This window comes from Aedes aegypti, chromosome 3 (assembly GCF_002204515.2).
Source record: "Aedes aegypti strain LVP_AGWG chromosome 3, AaegL5.0 Primary Assembly, whole genome shotgun sequence".
Classification (NCBI taxonomy): domain Eukaryota; kingdom Metazoa; phylum Arthropoda; class Insecta; order Diptera; family Culicidae; genus Aedes; species Aedes aegypti.
The window spans coordinates 202,218,823-202,241,730 of NC_035109.1; the positions used below are offsets into that span (position 1 = coordinate 202,218,823).

The window sequence follows — 22,908 nt, forward strand, 5'->3', positions numbered from 1 at the left end:
GTTTGTTTTTGCGAAAATAGAAAGCGAGTTCGGCCACCCTCCAAATTACGTATTTATCAAAGTAGTAAAAGTTGCTCAAAGACTAATTTGGTGAGATATTATAATTTAAAATACTTCTATCAATCACATGAACATATATGTTATAGGAACATCGGAAAGAATCGGAAGAAAGCTATAAATCGATCAATTTAAAAGCTAAAAAACACGTTCTGAGCAAAGTATTTTGAAATTGAATGGACTTCAACTTTGCTGAAGCATGTATACCTTAATGTGTACAAATAAGAAAGTTGGCTATTTCATTTCAATCAAAATATGGACCACCCTAATTTTTAAAAACACCAAACAAACGCTCTAAGTAATACAGACAGCTTTGTTGAAGTTCTCATTCCAATGCTTTTTACATCTCTGCATCTTTACGCATATGTCTGCTCTCTGGACTTTAAAATATGTGATAAATAGGATAATATTTGGAAGATAGCTTAAAGATGATGTAAGAATAACAAATTTAACAATAAATTCAATTAACCGTGATAGCTTTATAAAAATAACACCTGTTTTGTTTTACTTTTATGATAGGACTAACATCCGTGAATATCATCATCGCTGTCAAGAGCTATTCGACTTCTCCGATTGCTTTATAGTTAAGGTTAACTGACCTAATACATATTGATATTTTACATGTATAAGTGAAGTTGATATACAACATGGTTCACTGTGCAGTGTAAGATTGACTCAAGTAGGTAATCCCGAAAGCTAAACGTTATAAGTTGAATGTTGAAAGTAAAAATCAAGTTGGTTCAGAGTAGAATCTAAGTTTGTTTACTCTTCTGATTTACGGCTGTTCGAATAAGTATTCGAGAATTCTCATAAAGTACGAGTAACGTAAATGGAAGACACACGCAAAAATATGAAAACGTTTATCTACGAGTTGTGAATCGTGCATCTTACAAATATTTCATAAAGTTACTGAATCGCGAAAATCTGTCAAGTACAAACAATTCTTAGGGTGAATGAAAATAGCGTTATAGCTATGTACGAAATATTGTTTTATTGTTTAGAGTTGTTTTCAGTGTACAATTATGCCAAGAGGCTATTTATCCAATGACAATTTTGCCAAAGGACCTTATGCTTAAATACCTTATAGTAACGGGGCACAATCATCATAACCAGTAACGTTCATCTTTTTCACATGTTTAGCATTTTTAAACTTTTGTTCATGTGATTTTGAGGATGCTCTCGCTTTGTATCTAACAACAAGATTGAAAATCAGCGTATGGCAAGTAAGCACTCAACATGCCAGTTGCGAATCGTAGTTCGTTAAAACTCCATCCATGATCAGAAAGCGAAATTAAAGCCATGCTCACTGAACTCACAAGTTAAATTCACACGTGATGCTCATCGCACGACATTAAAATTATGGATACAGCAGCGTGAATGGCTTACACAGAGAACCTGTTTCTACGTTCGATCTGCCAGACGGAGGAAGGTATCCATTCTTTTTGTAGCGCATATGATTGCATATAGGGAAGTTCTGGGCGAGAAGGCAAGTTTCTTGAACAGTACAATACGTTGAAAGAGCAGAATGTTTCGATTGAGCCTAACTCTTACCTATCTTTTACATTTTTTTTATCACACAGCGGCTAGACTATCAACTAGTAAACCTTATGAAGGATTTTTTTTTAGCAAGTTTCGGTTTATGCTATGAATTTAAAAACAAGTCACAATTCTTACATTAGGAAATCAATCTCAGGTTACACGATTTATCTAATTATGTGGCGGAGATTTTTCATTACCGCTCTCAATGAAACAAAAATTAACAACATTTATTGTATCTCATTGACATAACAACTTAATTTCTATAACCAATATCATCCGTCTTCTGACCAGTTCATACATTTTTCTTCGAAATGTTCATACGAATTATAATATACTGTATTATTTCTAATCCAAGGCCAGGGCATCGCGGGACCAACGGCTTTAATTTTGAAGTCGTCACTACAACTTTAGTAAAGGACCATCTCGGTGATGGGATTCAATCCCAGCTCCTCGGCGTGAGAGTTATGTATTCTAACCAACCAGGCCCGTCCTCTAATGATGTACGATTATTTCCCGCATTCGATTCCCATCTAACCGAAAAGAGCCCCATGTCCCCTAAAGAACTTGAACCAAAAGGAAATACCATCCCCATTGGGGACTTGTTTTGCGTTGGATCCGCAACCTTGATTGCGATCCAGTTTTTGAACCGCTTCTAAAGGTTAAGGTGACGGCGCTTCATGACAGCACTACTGGGACACGAAAGTGCAACGGTACCTCGTTATCCTTGCTCGGTGCTGTAATAACAGACATCAGTTAAATGCGGTAGTGCTTCCCGAACGAGTCTTTTATCCACAACCTGTTTTTGTTTTGGGTCTTTTATTTTTCGGCAAGAATGTTGACATTTCTGGATCCACCCATTCTACTGATGGCCTTCGAGGATCTTGAGGATGGTAAGGATGGTATTTCAAGCTCCTTGTTGGCCATGATCTGGATTTATAAAGTTCATGACTACTTCAATGTTACAAAACTAATATGTAGCTCAATGTTAATAAGATTATATTGTTGGAGGTTTAATACAGTAATATTACAGAGTGACGTAACTTCCAACGAAAATGTCAGTATGGTTTGGGAAATATCGCATTATTGCGAGCCAGCACTATCATAGTATATTAGATGCTTAAACTTTTCAATCTGCTATATGGAAGAATCTTAATGGCGCTAAAGTTACTTCAACGGATCAAGGATCGTTTCATTTCTTTATTAGAGCGAAAATCTGAACAAATATTTACGTTTCAAACAAAATTTCAAACATTTTGATCTAGAAAATGCTCAATGCGATTCATTGATATTCATTGATACAAACAAATAAAAATATAACGTTGTGCACAAAACTCCACTCATCAAATTGAGAGATTACTTTTCAAGTGTAAATCAAGAAAAAACAGCGTTATTAGCGTACTAACTATGAAATATTATCTTGATTGCACATACACATATCAATTTAATGCCTTTGTATCATTATCGAATTTATTCTTATGTATTATTATTATTGTTTGTCTTTATTGAAGTGCGATTCTATAATTTCCATATTTTCAATGGTCGGGTTGCATACAAAGAGGCGGTCAAAACTATTAAGAATGATTTTAAATTTTTATTTTTTTTTATTCTACACATTTCTTATAAATTATATCCTCATTATCCTTGATTGAAATCCTATTAAAATAAAGCTTCTTTACTTTTATGCCGTCAAATTCGCTGAAGTCGGAAAATTGAAAAATTGGACTTATAAAATAAATAAAATTTGTATATTTGGAATGGAATATGTTTTTAATGGTATTCACCATCCGGAAGTTCTAAGTATAGTTTTTCACTTCTGTCGCACATCAGGATAAGCCTAATACTAATTTTGTTGATTTTTAACTTGGAAAACTCGTATCACGTCATGTTATTGTCATTTGGAACAATATACCTTATTTATAAAGCATCCTTAGAAATCACGAAAAACGTTTATTTTTTTGCAAAAATCAGCTGGTTTTCAGATCAGAATTTTTTTTTTGAAAAATATTAATATTTAGCACATATGTTGACGATATTTTCATAATAAATTTATTTAAAAATATTTATCTACTTTTCATACACACTTTTATCAAACTCAAACATCAAAACAAAATCAAACAAAATTTTTGTTTTCAAAATATTTAAATGGAGTTTTCTAATGACATCATGTACATGTATGTACGGTTAAAATATGTTACGTTGTGTGTGAATAGTCCCTTCTGGAACAATAGTAATACAAAATAGCATATAAAGATCTGATATTTCTTCGATAAAGACCTTAAAACCTGTTTGGACCAAACTTATTTTTTTCCTATCATGGATGAGTTACGGCTTCGGCACCATTATCGGCAACCAAATTTCAAACGCCAAATACACAGTAGTTTTCTATCAGAAAACTTCAATAAAAACATTCAGGTGATTTTTTGTTCTGTCAGCTTCCCGCTATCTAGATTTCAGAGGCGGAACAAATCCTGTAGTACGCCGACATTCATAATGTTGAAGTATTCAATGGTTAATTTTAGAAATGATGATAAAAGGAAGGTATATGTTATTTAAAATTGTTTAAAACAGAGTAAGAATTTATGCCTACATTTGTAGGGATGAACCATCCATAGTTTGAATAATACAAAATGTAACGTTGCCTCTTTGAGAATGTGTAATTTATTTATTTTCGTCAAGCATAAGTAGACTACATACAATAATTACAAATATTTCTTACATACTATGGATTACTTCTATTGTCCTTAAGTCGTTTTTTAAGCTGCTCATTGGACATAGTAATGCCAATGAATTCGCAATGTGCATTATACTGACGCATCATAATGGTCCGTTTTGAGCATAATTCGTTCTGTATGGTTTTTCTGCGAATAATTTTCTTGTTCTTAAATGCCGAGAAGGTTTGTAGAAATTTAATTGAGAAAACAGTGCAACTAAGTCTACACGGTTCGAAATAATGTTGTTGGTGAAGAGAATCATTGCGAATTCCCGGCGTTGCTTAAGTGTTTCCAAGTTGATGAGCATGCAGCGTGCTTCATACGACGGAAGTGGCAGTACAGTCCAATTCTATTTCCAAAGGGGTTTTGTTTATATTTATTTATTTGAACACCAACAGGCTCCTAGCCCCAATGATGTATTAATTGTTGTCGTTAACATTAAAACAATAAAAAACACAATCTTACTGTCTACCTTAAAGAGTTAGAAAACCTATGGCAAAGCAAATCACGGGACACATTAAAATCAAAAGCAGTTGCCACCCTATTATACACTCTTTGCAAGCCTGTAATTACACTGTTCATTCCGTAATTAGTCCTGGAAGTGCGAGGACGCAGCAACGCGTTGTTCCGCAACAGTCTGGGCTGGACGTAGAGATTCATCTGCTGCAGAATGTAAGGGCAATCAACACGGCCTTGCAGAATGTCGGATGCTAAAACAGCCTTGGCGACATCTCTACGAGTGCTATGGGTGTCCATACTGATTAAACGACACCGGTTCTCATAAGAAGGGAGACGAAGCGGGTCATGCCAAGGCAACAGACGAAGAGCAAAACGGACAAACCGTCTTTGAATTGACTCGATTCTCAAGACTTCATTTTGGTAGTAAGGACTCGATACGGTTGAACAGTACTCCAAAGTGGACCGAACTAATGAACAGTACTTATAGCGTCTTCAAGCAGTAAATGTCCGTAAATGATTTAGTGAGACGAAACATTAAACCAAGTGATTTGGAAGCTTTGTCCACTATATATGAGTTTAAATGTCAATTTAAAATCGAGAATCACACCTAGATCTTTGATTTGATCTACTCTACTCAAAAGCACGCCATTGAGGTCATAACTATAGGCCATAGGGTTCTTCGAACGAGAAAACGTTATTATAGAACATTTTTCAGGATTCACAGTCATGCGATTCACATTGCACCAATTGGCAAAGGCAGTCAGCTGTTGTTGCAGAAACTGAGCATCAGCGTCAGAGCGGATTTTATAATAAAGCTTAAAATCATCCGCAAACGAAAGTCATGGTCCTTCGAGCACATTGTTGACATCATTGAAATACAGAAGAAACATCAATGGCCCTAGATGACTACCCTGCGGGATTTCAGATGTCATTGCAAAATCAGCGGAGACTGAATCATCTATCATAACTTTTGAACGGCGATCATATAAATAGGATTGAAACCAACACAATAAACTGCCGTGTATGCCCAATAGCCTGGGACACGGTAATATGAAAAATTTGGATTCTCGCTCCAGTCCACTTTTTGTATTGCATTTAGGTCCCATAACAACTGTGCAAAATTTCAGCTCGATCGGAGAAACTATATTTTAGCGCCAGCCGTTCAAAGTTTGTATGGGATTTACTATGGGAAAACTTACTTTTGCAAAGAAAAATCGCCAGAGGTCGCCCAGTGACCTCTATAAAAATTCTGAAAATAGACCTCGATAGTTATTTTTACGATGAACAACATTGCCGAAGACCGCAAAGCAATCCTATGCTTGTGAAAAAAGTTATTAGGCATATAGTATTCGGAAAATTTGTCCCATTTTGTTATTATTGTTATTCCTTTACGTGTTAATCAACGTCGCCTTGCCAATAGGTTTTCATTGGATAACTTTTTTCACATGTGTCGGATTGTTTCGCGGTATTCGGCAATATTCTTCACCGTAAAAATACCTTTCGAGATCTGTGTTCAGAATTTTTATAAAGGTCAATGGGCGACCTCTGGCGATTTTTCTTTGCAAAAGTGAGTTTTCCCATAGTAAATCCCATACAAACTTTGAACGGCTGGCGCCAAAATATAGTTTCCCCGATCGAGCTGAAATTTTGCACAGTTGGTATGGGACCTAAATTCAATCCAAAAAGTGGACTGGAGCGAGAATCTAAATTTTGTCCCACACTAATGCCCAACTTTGCCAGCTTTGCTAAGAGAATTTGGTGGTTGACCTTATCGAAAGCAGCAGAAAGATCCAGGTAAATCACATCAGTTTGTGCATGTTCGAGCATACTGTCAGTCACGTACGAAGTTAAACATAACAAGTTTGACGCAGTTGAACGTCCTGGAATAAGGCCATGCTGGTCTGGACTCAAGACTTGCTTGCAATGGAAATAGAGCCGATCCATAACGACAAGCTCAAAGAGTTTAGAGACTGCACATAACGCAAAAATTCCACGGTAGTTATCGATGTCCTTCGTATCACCTTTTTTGTGTACTGGAAACATATAGGCGCTCTTCCAGCAGGATGGAAATACTCCGGTCGAAAGTGACAGATTAAAAATCCTTTGCAGGGGTGCAAGCAAGCTGTCTATGCAGTTTTTCAAAAATACCGACGGAATTCCATCAGGTCCTGAGCAAGTTGATGCTTTCAGTTTACGTACTGCTGTTAAAATAGATTCATTATCGGTGGCCACATCCGGCATGAGAAGTCCTGTGGTCTGTGATGCTAACGATATCTGTCCATCTGTGAGCACCTCCTCAGAGAAAATGTTAGAAAACTTCGTTGCAAACAGGTCGCATATAACTTCGTTCCACTTCATCGAAGATGGTAGACCATTCACATGACGCTGCTGTTTGGCATAGTTCCAAAACGATTTTGAGTGAGATTTGAGTTTCCGTTGAACTCCGATTTGGTATCGATGAAAGCATCGCCTGCTTAGGCTCTTTTAGATGTTGTTAACTCGCACGTAATGGTTCCTCAATGACGCGGTCTTCTTCTTAGAGCGCTGCTCTCTTTTGTCTCTTCAATCTACGGAGTTCCGGAGTCTGCCATTGATTACGACCTTCAGAGACTGTCTTTTTTGGGACATGTCGGTTTATCGCGTACCACAAAACATGTGAAAATGTTTGTGCTGCAGTATTGACATCATTTACATCGAGAAGCTCGTCCCAATCTAGCGTTGAAAAAATACGTTGAATACTGTCATAGTCTGCGTTCCTGAAGTCGTTAAAGATGGTAGCTGAATCAACCTTACTTTCAACTTTGTTACTTATATCAAAGCTGATGTGTAATGCTGGATGATGGATGACGGGCTTCACAAACGGTGCTGGAGCTAATGCTATATTAGGAGCCACGTCTTGAGAGCTAACAAAACATAGATCGAGGCTGCGTCCGTTCTCATTCACTACATGATTAATTTGCCGAAGTGTAGCGGTGCTGTAACGGTCGAGAATCTTGGTTGTACTCACGTTCAACGTTGAATAACAAGCATCTGGGTAAAGGAAACCATTGTCCGAAGATCGCCAGCGAATACCTGGCAAATTGAAGTCGCCTATTACCACAATTTCGTCAGAATTCGAGGCTCTGTCAACGATGGTTGAAACGGAATTAGTATGTGCTTCAATTAGGAAGTCGTCACGCGTTCTATCGGGAGGGATGTAAACAACGCACAGATAGAGGGTGTGATCCGATAGTTCAATTGCCAACCACAACTGCTCAACTGAAGACCAAGTATCGTCTTCAATTAAGTGAGCTTTTATGCCTTGTCGAATAGCAAGGAGGACTCCACCACCTTCAATTTTCCTGCTGTTATGTGGCCCACGATCGCAACGGAAAACATCATACTGATGATCTAGGACTTGGCTCGAGAGAGTGTTTTGAGTCAACCAGGTTTCGGTAAACGCAATGATGTCGTAACAACAATCCAAACTAGCCAGCAAATAGTCGTTCAAGCAAGAATTCAATCCACCGACATTCTGATAATAAATGTCAAGAATATCATCTTTAGTTGAACTCGTGGTTATGACATTGACGTGCAATGCTGACTGAACATTTGCATCCTCAGAGTCCGCGCGTAAACATGAAGTAGCCGTTGATAGCGAATTCACACTGGCGTTGTCACTCCTAGTCGGCTGTAGTGAAGCAGTTGTAGCAGCGATCGCACTAGAAATCAAAATACTTTCAGGCAGTGATGATATTCCGAGTTAGTTAAACTTGCCTGAGTAAGCATGCTGGAAGAGATTTTGTAACATCCTTGCAACACATTCTGTAATAATTTTGTTATATTTGTAACAGGGCTTGTTATGTTTTAGTTTAATTTGATGCAAATTTTGTTAGAATTTTTGTTATTTTAACTACTAACGGTGCATGTTTTATAACAACTGGTGATATAAAAAAATCATATCAGAGGAACACATTCTGCTATAATCTTGTTTCTTCCATCTGGTCGGGTAGGCTTGGCGGCGTGTGCTCCGTTAAATTTGTTAGCTGAGTGAATTGCGATTCGAAACCATTGGTGCTACAAATTGAACAAGATTCAGCGTACGAAGAAACTCTATTATTTGAATACTTGCCTGAGCAAGCAAGCTGGAAGACCCACTCACCAATTCCGAACACAGGAACGGAACGACTTGGACGGCCGGAACAAGCAGGAACTAACGAAGAACGGCTGGGCTCGACTGTGTCGGGTGGCTTGGGGGCTTCCTTCATGCTGTAAAGGTGTTTGACGATTGGCAGGAGATGACACAATCAAAGGTGTCCCGGTGACATGAGGTGTTCCATCGTCCATTCTTGGAATTTTTGCTGATCCCCAAAAATCCCGTTCCGTAGACATATTTTCGAATTCACGGAAGTAGATACCCTTGGGCCAAACAGCAGGATCCAAAGCAGTATTTTTCAGCTCCAAGCCAATTTTAAACGAAATAAACGCAAATTGTTTCAAATCTGCATCTTTGCGTACCAGCTTCCTCACATCAATTGGGTCATCAGTTTGCAAACAGTTTTTCACCAACTCCGAAATATCAGCTTCAGTGACGTGGCGGGCAATCCTTGACAAATACAGCCAGAACTTTTCAGTGGGCTTAGGTACCGTTTCTACAACGATTTGTTCCTTTTCGACCGATTTTGTTCCCACTGCAAGCTTGTCATTGGGACGAGATCTAGGCGTTTCCTTTACAAGTTCGCGAGTTCGTTTGATACTTGGCCACGCAGAACGAGTTGTATTAAGTCCAAGATTTTCTTGCGTATCCACAATCGATTCAGTCAATTCCTTAGTTTTCTGGAGATCAAATTTCAAATCCGCCAGAGACTCCTTGATAGCTTCAGAAACCCCGGTCACAATTTCGTGTGAAGTAATTGGAGGGTTGGCTTTTAGTAGGTTGAGGTGATCAACACATTTATCACAAAACCAAAACACATTTTTGTGCTCATTCATGGAGTCCATATTCGAGCGTTTTAAGCCGACGCATTTCAGATGCGCTGCTTGATCGCACAATTTACATTGTAGAAACTCGAAAGTTTTGATCGGCGTAGAGCACTGGTAGCATTTGGTATCCATTTCTACCTCTCGTCGACTCGAATGATGAATGATCGATACAGATTGCAACTATTCGTCCACAGATGGCGCTGATTGCGGAAAAATGAAACGATGACGTCAGGTATGATGACAGGAAGAAATTCGTTCCAAAAACAATTGACCACTGAACGATGCAAATAAAACACGATTTATCGCAGGCAACTTCGACAAAATCAAATTCGAGATAGTTTGATAAAAAAAAACAGATGTAAACACGATACGCTTAATACACTCCCGTCAATTTTGCATTCGAATATAAACGAAAAATAGTCAACACAAACAGAGTGAAAAAACTAATGCGATAGACACGAATCAGAGGTTCTCAAACAATTGGGTTCCATACTAGGTGACAGTATTCCGGAATTGGTCTTACATATGCAATATACAATAGTTTAATAGTATATGGGTCTTGAAAATGGATCATTTAAATAATCAAAACGGTCGCTATGGAAAGCATAGAAGCGCCACCGTAGCCTTATGTGTTTGACAGAACAGCAATGCTGTCACAATGTTAAATCCCATATACAGTGGCGCCTTTGTTTTGATGCGGTGAGCACTGGCAAAAACTACCTTCAATGATCCATTGTTACTGAACCTCTTAATGAAGCCAAGCGAGTTTGCTGTTTGCTTTGTTTTCTATGAAATCATAATGTTCTACAAAAGTGAGTTTTGAGTCTAGGATTACGCAGAAATGGGTGCCGAGAATTTAATTTGAAAGCGCACTATTTCCAATTCAAAAATCCTGGTTCCATTCCTATTTTTTGTAGTTTGAAGATTAATAATGGTATGTCGATTCGGTCAAATGTCTTACTGAAGTCAGTGCAGAGGGCTTCTACGTGTTTGCCCTTGTCCATTGCGTTAAGAATGAACGATACAAATTCTAGCAGATTTGAGGTTGTCGAGCGGCCTTTGAAAATGCCATACTACGTGTTAGTAATTTGATTTTTTACTTGCTGGAAAATGTTGTCGTTCACGAGAGATTCGAAGAGTTTGAGGATACAAGAGATAATGGCAATTCATATTTCGTGCCTGATTTAAAAACAGGCACCAAATACGGGGATTTCCAAGTTTCTGGGAATTTACCATTATTCAGAGACATGTTGAAAAGGCGTTCTAAGGGAAAGGTAAGCTCTTCAGAAAGATTCTTGAATAACACGGGTGCAATGCCATCTGGTCCTACTCCCTTAGATGCGTCCAGGTTTTTTTAGTGCTGCCAAAATTTCTGGTTGTGTTAGTTTTTCAATAGAAATTCCTGAAAAAAAGAAAAGAAATCGCGGTCGCAGTCTTTTTGGGAGTAGGTTGTATAAACTTCTTGGAAGAAATCGGCAAAGAGCTTGCAGATATCAGAAGAGTTTTCACCAACATGTAGGTGGAAAAAAGCATGGAACGAGCTCACCAGTTAGTAATCCATTCTCAACTGCACACGAATATCTTTTCGCACTCACACTACGTGAACTGAACACGATTAACCTTGATTCCGCACCACCGATGACACGAGAAAAATCCGAACACGATTGCTTGGGCTTCCCGAAGCCCTGCCCAGAAAATCGCAAGCAAACGGAGAAAAAAGGGATCCGCAGCGCCAACGACGAAATTTCCATATCCCTGAACGACTCACAACTCCAAATTCCATTATCGCGAAGCAATGTCACTATTGGGGTGTATTGTCGTTTGTATGAAGAAACACAACCAGATATATGAGAAAACGGTTGTAATTACATTTAAGACTATAGAAGGCGCTATATCGTTAGGATTCATCCATTATAGATTTGAAGGCTCTGCAATCAATAGAGAAAGACTGTGATAAACCGGAAGGGTTTCCGTTTCTAAATAAAATAGTTATACCTAGGGACTCAAATTCGGTTTACCCCGGGGTGGAATGAGTAGAGAAAATCAGTTTTAGTATAACATAATCGTTCCTTAACGATAAAACTTCCACTTTGTTGCAGTCTGTTCTCTATACCCTGTTCTAGGTTAATTTCTAATCAAAATTATTGAGTGCTTTGTCTAGTTCAATGTATTCCTGGCGTGAAAATATTTATATTCTAAGTTTCAGTCAGTAAACTTGGGTCCCTCAACTTTTTTTCGTTTTAGGAAATCAATTTTTAAACTAGGCAAAATCGTAACTATAAATGAATAAATATTCTGACATAAGTTTATTCAGCAAAATTGTAGGCAATTAGATCAAAAGCCCACTATGAGGTATGTATAACTTTTCAATTGCTAGTGCAGTTCTGGTAATGTTGATTATTCCATTGCCTGGCACACGATTAAAAAACGCAAAAATTGTAAATTAATCAAGAAAAGCTCTCGGTTGAAAACTGTGGAACTTCTCAGAATATATTAAGCTGATAAGGCTAAATATCAGTTGCGATAAAACGACAGAAAAAAAAGAACTGAATATGCAGCTTCAAGGGAGAATCAAAAACGCAGTATGTAGGTAAGCAGAATATTCTAAAATCTCCAACCAATGTTTTATCACCTGTGGCAATTTACCCTCAAGCGATTCAAAGCCTTTTAACTATCTACAATATAGGTTGAAATGACATTTCAAAAACTGCTACTAATTGAAATAGTTTAATACTGTTATTCTTTCAAGTATTGACCCTAGGATGAAAATTGATTATCTTGAGATTCAGCTCGATAGAGCTTACCTCATAATACACCACGTGAAGGTGGCACGTTACGGGAAAAGTTATTTTGCAGACGGTCGAGATTGCTTGAGTGTTGACCATCAAGTCAAGACCATCGAAAGTGCAGCATCACACTATACTTTGGATACATCCGAGCTGACCTCAGGTGCTATAAGCCTTCACAATAATTATCCCATTCATTTTTGTTTCACTGAAATTATCATCAAATTGTTTCTCCTTTGTCCATGTATAGAGCTGATGAGTTATAATTGAGTCGGCACCCTATCAACTATGAATGGACTTATTGAATATAGAATGTAATCAAAATAATGTAATCAATTTCACTGTTTTACAAATGAAAGATCTAAATCCAGGCTAATGCTAAATGATCATTGAAAAATTACTGTGTTTGGGTACTATCATAGGCAACTAAGACCTGCTGCTCTCATGATACAATATAATCATTTTTTGGCAATTCAACCCTAATAAACAGATCTTCTTCTTCTTCTTGGTATTACGTCCTCAATGGATTGGAACCTGCTTCCCAGCTTAGTGTTCTTATGAGCACATCCACAGTTATTAACTGAGAGCTTTCTTTGCCAAAGTTGCCATTTTCGCATTCGTGTATCGTGTGGCTGGTACGATGATTCTCAATGCCCAGGGAAGTCAAGGAAATTTCCATTATGAAAAGATCCTGGACCGACCGGGAATCGAACCCAGATACCTTCAGCATGGCTGTGCTTTATAGCCGCGGACTCTAATAACTCGGCCCCAAGTTGAATATACCTTTTGTCGATTGTTACAAATATGCAGTTATAGCCAGTGCTTTGAGTGTTACATAAAGAAATGCCTGATATAATTTTTGGAGTAAATTCTATAGAAATCTGAAGATAATGTCAAACTTTAGCTAGTTTCAGTTTGCTAAGAAATCATCTTATATTTATGCTAATAAAAACAAATCAGTTTCCACAACTGCGAGTACAAATCAGTGTGAAATAAAACTAAAAATGCTCTTAATTCAGCAAAAACGTACACATTTCACCAATATAAGATTAACTATTTTGCTCACACAGCTTGTTTCTTATTGCGTTACCGCAATTATTTATTAGTAAATAGCATATACGTTTATTTCCCACGTCCTACAAGCGTGAATGCTGGTCATGTGAATATTTATTAAATTTAGATCTTTAGAGATTAGCTGAACTTATGTTGCAGGTGTGGTTGGACCGTTTTCACTAGAGATGAGCAATGTGCACCACTCCACGCGACTTATTATCGCACAAGTTTTCGAGTGCTTCTTCAGATGACTGTCGACTTCGTCTTGCCTTTCATCGCCTCGTCTCGGTTACTACATTCATGGGCGGCAAAAATTGGTTATGAAATCATGCATAAAAACAATGCGAATAATTAATAAACATCGTTTCTGTACATTTTCATTATGTGTCAATTGCGATATCATGTACTTTGGTGAATAGATTGACTCACAGAGCCATATCTCCTTCCACTAGGCATCATTTACATGGGTTCTAATGGTAGTCGTTCGACATGTAAATTACCTCCATAACTAGCTGGCCATAGAGAAAAATGCTACTAGTTTAACCTAGAAGCAGTGTTAACAACGAACAGCATGTGTAGAACATGTTTGATGCCATTGATTGTGAACAGATTATTTGGTAATGCCTCACAGCTATTGGGGCGCACTTAACTTAGTGGGAAGCTATGACAAGATTAAAAGCAAAAATTGAAGAAACTAACAGAATTCTGAAATGTTAAGAAAAATAAACGATAGAAACGTTTCATTAAACAAGGAAATATTAGAATTTTGTTTTCATTTATACCAATCCTTAGACTTTTCGATAATTGTACTTACAATTTGCCTTCTGATCTTCAGTCGTTATGTTGTTTTGTTCTTAAACGTAAAAAATAGAAATTTCCACTGTATGAAACATATCATTTTTTTCTTTTATGTTCTAACGTAATATGTCCCTACTGGGACAATGGCTGCCTCTCAGCTAAGTGTTCTTCGAGTACATACACAGTTGTTTACAAAGAGCTTTCTTTGTGAACTGACCATTTTGACATGCCTTAGAGATAAGTATAACTATACTAATGTCTAAGGGATTTCAAAATCCCTATTCTATTATCCCTTTTCTATTTTTCACCACGACATGGCAGGTATACCTCTGTTGAAACATTCCTAGGAAGACTTATCGGGTGTTAGTATTTAAGGTAGAGAGATGCGACGATTTCTTCAGTGGATACGAGTAACTGACACTGAAGAAGACTGCAAGTGGTAGTCGAAATACGCGTATCTGTCAAAGGGGGGCATGTAGGGTTGAATTGAAGGATACCGTAATCCGGGGTATCATTGATCGGAATGACTCATCTCATCAAAAGTTCGTATTATCATTTATTGATGAAACATTACCAGATAATGAATGGTGCTTCTTGTTCTTATATCTATGAGCAAATAAAAGTTAATATTTTTACGAAAATTGCGTTTGCCTTATGCGTAAATTTGACAACTTTTCGAAATAATGATTTAAATTGTTAAGGGTGACAGTACCGAAGATTCATGTCCCACATAAGTTCTGCAAACGATATAAGCAAGGAAAATGTGGTTCTTACGAAAAATGGCATCGTTGAAAACGATTCCGTTGTCAAAACTCTTATAAGTATGCTCGATTAGGCAACATTACCGAAATACTGTTAAGAATGTAAATTTCCCTTAGGAAATTGCCTACCTTTAGGCGTATTCCGTGGTTTGAGATGTTTTTTAATTTTAAAATAACTCAAAAAGTAAATGACTTGTGAGCGTTTGGCCTTCATATTCGGCTTCAGGGGCCATGATTTAAGTGAGTAACGACATTTTCAGTATTACCGAACGTTGTTTACATAGGTGATCAATGTTACCTCATATCAGCTAAATCAAATAATCGCCTAAAACATTTTTTTTAACATGCTTAAATTTTTCAATAAACAAAATACAGTATATAGTCTTGAGCTATGGGTGACAGTACTAGTTTGAAAAATATAAAATTTGCAGCATTTGCATTTTCAAGCGAAATATTAAAGAAACATTCAGAAAAATGATCAATGTTACCCCGGATTACGGTACTCCAATCTACTTTTTAGTTTCTCTAGAGCTGCTCAGCGGGTTCGAATACATTAAAAAGAGTCATAAATCAATGAAATTTAACGATTTTTAGTGATTTAGTCAGTATATAACATTTGTTTTATTTCTGTTTGTTCCAGATTCCCAATCAAAGATGCACATTTGGCGTTCCGTCATATTGCAAACATGTAAGTAATCCATTGAATGATTAATTCTCTGATCAGCAGCAACAGCCATCATCTTTGATGATAAAGCAAACATAATACACAAGCATGGTGATCACGTATAAAACACAATTAGCACTCTAGCGTTTCATAAAAGAATGATTTTTAAAGAACTATCTTGGATTTCACGGATGTATATGAAAAAATACGATTTTGTTTGAAATTATCTCGATCCCTTCCTATCTCGATGATCCCTTTCTGCACGGAGAATTTTTTTTACCTAAGTTTTGATTATAATTAGAGAGAGCTGCATCTACCCAATAAGGGTACTTTGGCCCAATAAGCCAAATTTAGGTAAATGTAAGTAGTCTTATGTTTAAGTTGAAAGAACTCAATTTTGTGTTAAATCAACCCAAAATTGAGTATATTTTTCTAATGGAATCAAAGGCAATTTATCTAGTGGGGACCTTGGAAATTTAACCAAAACTGTGTAATTGGGATCAACTGCGGAATTACGTTGAAACAACCCAAAATTGAGTTGAATCCCGTCTCCGTGTGGGAGGGAGAAACCCATACAAACGTCAAAGTTTGCCGAGATTTGCATTTTTTTGCATTTAATCAGAGGTGACATAAATCGAATGATAATGGTATTTTAACCTCCCATCCTCTCGTAACGCTTTTTTATGCATCAAGCGTGTGCTAGAATAAGGACGTTAGTAACATGATCGATTTCTCTTCACCGATCCTCTCTTCACTGAATAAAGGTGACAAGATGCAAGTTTGGGCCCAGATAGCTGTAGCGGAAAATGCGCAGCTATTCAGCAAGACCAAGCTGAGGGTCGTGGGTTCGAATCCCACCGGTCAAGGATCTTTTCGGGTTGGAAATTTTCTCGACTTCCCAGGGCATAGAGTATCTTCGTACCTGCCACACGATATACGCACGCAAAAATGGTCATTGGCATAGTAAGCTCTCAGTTAATAACTGTGGAAGTGCTCATAAGAACACTAAGCTGAGTAGCAGGCTCTGTCCCAGTGGGGACTCAACGCCAGAAAGAAGAAGAAGAATGCAAGTTTGTTGGAACTTTTTCACCTCAGGATGCGAGATGGCATCGTTATCATGCGTCCTGCAATGAAAAACTGCAAACAAACTTGCCTCTTGTCACCTTTATTCACTGAAGAGAAGATCGATAAGAGAAATCGATCATGTTACTTAAGCCCTTTTTCCAGCACGGGCTTGACATATGCTACAAAATTTAGTATGAGCTGTAACATTTCGAGGACACCGATACACAGCGTTATTAAATTTGTAAATGGACCCTCTGCAAATGGTCAAATACAACGATGTACTAAATTCACTCTGTCAAAGAATGGACTAATCCACCGATGTACTAAATTCACTCGGTCCTGGATGATCTGGACCCGCTCTAGTGTTTAAATTCTTCGATCGAGTTAGTTTAGGGTACCGTAATTCGGGGTAACCTTGATCAATTGGGTAACATTGATCGGAATGACTCATCTCGGTAATAGTTCAAATAAAGATTTATTGATGAATTATTTGCGAATCATGAATCGTGTCTCTCTTTCTTATATTCATAAGCTAATTAAAATTAAGGTTTTTGCCAAAATTGCGTTCACTTCATGCGTAAATTTGTCAACTTTTTGAAACAATGATTTCTATCATTTTCACTGACACTACCGTGAAGGCCCCATACTCTGCGCACTTAGGGATTTTTAAATTTCAAACAGCTGTAATTAATTGAAAACAAAACACAATCCTCTGAAATTTTGGGAGCAAATACTTATTGATTTCATGTATAAGGAAAAAATATAAAAGCTTCACTAAGTAATGATTTTTATTGCAAATTTTTAATTTTTCTCAAGGGTGTCCGTGTTCCTAACTCTGCGCACTCATTTTTGCAATGCTCCTTATTCTGCGCATTCAGGTTCCTAACTCTCGATACATTATTTATAACAGTTGAAGTATTTTGCTAAAAGCATTACTAGCATTCAAACTCTGAATTAATCTTAATTTTCTTGCTTTATACGGCTTTACGTCCCCAGTGGAGCGTGGAATGTCTCTAACATAGAAGTTTATTAAGTGAAGTGAATTTTATCTTTAATTCAATCCATGATAATTACTGTTACTGAATGCCATTAAGTGGAACTCTCAAAATAATCGAAATCATCATATGATTTCCAAAACATGTAATTAACTTAGTTTTCTAAAATCCAAAGCAACATACAAAAAGGGTACAAACTACATCTTTTTTGCATTCTTTCTTGGCGTGAAAAGGAAAATTAGCTTTGACTGTTTATGAATTTTCACTAGAAAATATAAAAACCAAATTTTCTTTTATTCGGTTCGGGTCCGAGTTTGAATAAAATTAATAAGAACCTGGTTCTGATTTGTTATATGTGAAACCCGAACATTCCTACTAAATACGAAGAATAGTTTAAGCGAGAGGGTATATCCATGCTTAATGTATTGTTCATCACTCAATCGACAAGTATCGCCGCCTTGTATAGGCATGACGTTATTAATGAACGATTCATATTTCAGAAATACGATTAAACCTCGATGTTCCATTACTCGATATTGACTCATGAAACTATACAAAAAATCAAAATTATTCTATTGCATGGTTAGGGAGCATCCAAAAATTACGTCCATCGTTCAGGGAAGGAGGAGTCTACGAAAATGTGACAATGCATCCATTAGGTACTGTTAAAATCGCGACAGGGGATTGAGGGGACGGAGTGTAGGAATCCTTAAAATATGTTGGACGTCATTTTTTAATCTTCCCTTACTATGATGATCCCCTTAAACAATTTACCAAAACATTTCCATTCCATATCTCGATGGTGTCGACAAGTCGATGGTTCCCTTCAATATCGACCTCTGGAGGGTTGATTGTATGTTGAAAATAACGTTTTATAACTGCTGCGCATAGTAAGGGACATAGTTGAAAAATGGTTCCTTACTATGCGCACTTAAGAAGAATAAGAAAATGAAGAGAAAATAAGGTGCACTTTACCAGTGATGATTGCTCGATAAATAAACTAGTGCCTACATACTAAAAATCTGAAATATATTCTCTTTAACTTGATTCAAATGACTTAAGTGATGAGGTACTCCCTTAGCATTTTTGCTAACGGGCAGTCAATTTGGACGTTTTTCAATATTTTTAAAGCTTTTTTTTTATTAAAGTAATAAACGAAAATTTGTCAAGAAAATTCTTCACGTACTTTTTTATTACTATTGTATCAATATATGGATATCAAATTTAAAACAAAAATTTAAATGATTTACCAGATTTTGGTAAAAGTGCGCAGAGTTAGGAGCTGCGCAGAGTTAGGGGCCCTCACGGTACCAAAAAATAATGTCTCACATAAGTTCTGCAGACAAAAACGATTCCGTTGTCAAATGTTTATAAGTTTATTCAACTAGGCAACATTAACTAGTTACAATTCATAATGTAGAATTTCCTTAGGAAATTGCCTACTTTTAGGCATATTCCGCGGTTCAAGGTGTTTTTAATTTTGAAATAACTCAAAAAGTAAATGACTTGTAAGAGTTTGGTCTTCATATTCGGCTTCAGGGGCCATGATTTTAGTAAGTAAAGATATTTCCAATATTACCTAACGTTGTTTACTTAGGTAATCAAGTTACCCCATATCAGCTGAATCAAAAATTCACTTAAAACATTTATTTAAACATGTTGAAATCTTTCAAAAAACAAAATAAAGTATATATTTAGGAGCGATGGATGCCAGTACTTGTTTTAAAAATATAAAACTTGTAACATTTGTATTGTGAAATGAAAAATTTAAGAAAAACTCAAAAAAATGATCAATGTTATCCCGGATTACGGTACACCATGATGGTGAACAGCAAGGATGGAAAAAAATCGTCTCTAGCGACAAACAACACGGTATTTGAACAGTCTAAGAGGGCCGTCGCTCTTGCAGCAGCATGATTTGAGCACTTCACTACACGTGCGTTTTACCGATACATGAAGCATCCGATGCATCGTTTGTCGTGGGACAAAGAGTTTGTCGGATGTTGTTACAAGTTGCGATCAACTCGAATCATGCCGTATTCGCGCTATTATTTTTCGCGCAGACCATGTGCAAATGATTTTAGAATCATAAATAGCATGTACAAAGGCAAATCCTCAAAATAATAAAACTTTGACTCGCGAACGATTAATCGCTAGCTCACATTCATAACGATGCATTATTCGGCGTGCGGAGTTTGTTGTGATCACTTAACGACAAAAGGTTAATCGTTGTTGCTATGATCGCACGATAAAGACAACCCGAGCAGAAGAAAATAACTACTGAATACCAAATTGAGGTATTCCATACCAGATAATTTCCAATACTTACAACCTGAATGAGGTATGAATGAGCCCTGCATAAGAGGTAAAATACCTCATATAACACCTTCTGCATATTCTACAAATACCAAGCTGATAATTAGATCAGGTATTGTAATACCTAAATAATACTTGATGGATTTTCATATAAAGGTGATTTTTCAATACCTCCAGCAGTCCTTAATACCTATCGAATACCAAAATGAAGTATTTTTAATTGTTTTAAACATTTTTTTCCAATACCATTATAATACCAAAATGAGGTATTGACAACTGAATAAAATATGGTATGCATAAGTTATTGGGGAGTTATTTGTTCCTCCTCGGGAACCGCGATGCATCATGGATTTTGTCATGATCACTAGATTTCCATCCTTGGTGAACAGTACCGTTTTGATTCGAATCCCGGACAGCTTCAAATTCCGGACACTCTACTTTGTATGGGAAAGATTTCACTCGAAATGTTTCAAAATGGGCCGGCAAAAAGTTCCCAATTTGAAAGATGATTTTTATAAACATTTTACATAGCAATCCATGAAAATTTACAATGTTCAACTGCATTTAGTGCATTTAGTTAATGATTCGACTATTCTAATTGTGTTTTTCATGAGCTGTCCGGAATTCGAATCAATGTGTCCGGAATATGAAGCAAAAGTGTGGTTGTGTCCGGAATAAAAATCATGAAGAGGCCGAACATATTTGTTGATTAAAGTGAATTAAAGCTGTGGAATCCAAATCTTCACCCAGCATTCGAAATTTAAGTGTTTGCAAGGCCTGATTACACTTAAGTTGTATAGGGAACGATTCAATTCATATAAGTTTCGATTAGTTGAAGTTCACTGAAGCCTTAAGTGTCCGTAATATGAATCAAAACGGTATTCTAAAATTGGGCGTACGATACAGTTGAAAAGTGGTATCATATGATTAAGTTGGTTGAAGTTTCTGAACATCCTCATCACGAACCCAGACAACCTTGCCGTTTTTGTACAACCATGTCAACGTGTAGACTGAAGTTCAAGCGTCTGTGAACGATTACACCCAGCTCACGTATCTCGAATATATACCATGCCCACACAGTTACGGATCACCCACAGTGACGGATCACTTTGGCGTTCTACATCGGATAACTCGCTCAAAACATGAACGTTGACGTCAAACATATTTTTCCCATGTTATACTATTTGTCTTCTACCATTTGTAATGTTAAGCACAACATTCAACCGCTAAATAACGGTGTATTTGACAAATGTTTAGTTGATACCACACAGCTATCATTATAAGGTCGTTTTCTGAAAGAAGTGCCGTCAGCATTCATAAGCCCCCAAAGTAGGTAAAATTCAAATGTTATACTATAAACATGCTCGTTCGTTTCGGTTTAGTATGAATTTATCTTTGGAAAACATTTTTCTCGAATGTTGATTCCAAATATCGAACATTAGCACTTCTAACTAGTGATCCATAATATGGACCAGGAAATGATTGTTTACCACGGTTATGGATCACTTCCAAATAATGTAGATTTCTGCCATTTTAAGCATTGGATTCGACATTTTCAGACAATAGCACTAAGGATTAAACTAATAAAACAACAAGGTTTGTAAATTTCATTTTTTAGCAGACAAAAATGGGTGGGAAACTTGGTGTGGAGCGAAAACAGTACATGTCTCACTTACTACAAAGCAGTATCACAACAAAAATGGCATTTTACCCTTGTTTCCAGCTCTAACACTGCTATTTTTTGCAGTAATATGTGACATATTGATAACTTTCGCCAAATCATGGAATACAGATGCATTGAGTTAAAAATCTCTTGATTTTGCGCACTGATCCGTAATATGTCACAATTTGATCCATAATATGAAAATTGATCCATAATATGGTTTTCAGAAACCGATACAATTTTTAATTTATATGCAATCCTATGTAAATATTGCACTCAAAACAATCCAATTTGAAACAATTCAATTCGTGCTTTTAAATTATAGTTTTACGTTTTCCATGTCGTTTCATTGAATTTTATAGGTTGAACTCCACACTATTTGATCCATAACTGTGAGGTCATGGTATTCGAGTGACATTCCATTAACCCAGTGATTCCCAAAGTGGGCGAATTCGCCCCCCTGGGGGCGATTTTCAGGTCCAGAGGGGCGAAAATTTGTAAAATGGAATTAAGGGGGCGAAAATACTGACAAAGGGGCGAAAATACTGACAAAGGGGCGAAAGTGGGGGAAACTGAAAACAACGAGACTCAGTTCAATAGGATATTATACTCTAATAGTCTAAAGATTCCACATCTAAATCTTTCCCTCTTTTTGTTTGTACCTTTTAACATTTTCTTATAAAATCAAGATAGACAAAACTTCGACACACATTGTCAAAGACGAAATATGTTTGTAAAGTATACAGTTTTTTAAGCATAAGTGTTGAAACTCGCTATGAATTTTAAATTGGTAACTGAAATTTTCCCAAAACATTTGCAGTCAGAGATAGTTTGAAAGTGTTTTTAAATTGATCAATTTCATTCAGTTATTAAACATTTTTGGATATTGGTTCAAATATCTAAATTCAATAAATTGAGTTTTTATTTATAAAATAGCTTTGGAATTGAGCAGCTAGTGTTATGATTATTGACATCCGAGTCCTCACAGGCAACTTGTTACTTACATATAGCACAAACTATTAAATAAAATCAGAAAATTTGGTTAATAAAAATCAGGTGCCAACGTTGGAACTAATAAT

General features: G+C 36.7%; 1 protein-coding gene across 2 annotated transcripts in view; it reads left to right on the top strand.

Annotated features, from left to right (window-relative positions):
- The window catches only part of LOC110678333 (mucin-5AC), a 161,405-nt gene that overhangs the window by 116,951 nt on the left and 21,546 nt on the right, over positions 1-22,908 (top strand). For both annotated transcript variants that reach the window (XM_021851072.1, XM_021851071.1), the window contains one exon: positions 15,767-15,814. In XM_021851072.1, coding sequence (XP_021706764.1) covers positions 15,781-15,814 — 34 coding nt within the window. In that variant the 5' untranslated portion in view covers positions 15,767-15,780. The remainder of the gene's footprint in view (positions 1-15,766; positions 15,815-22,908) is intronic.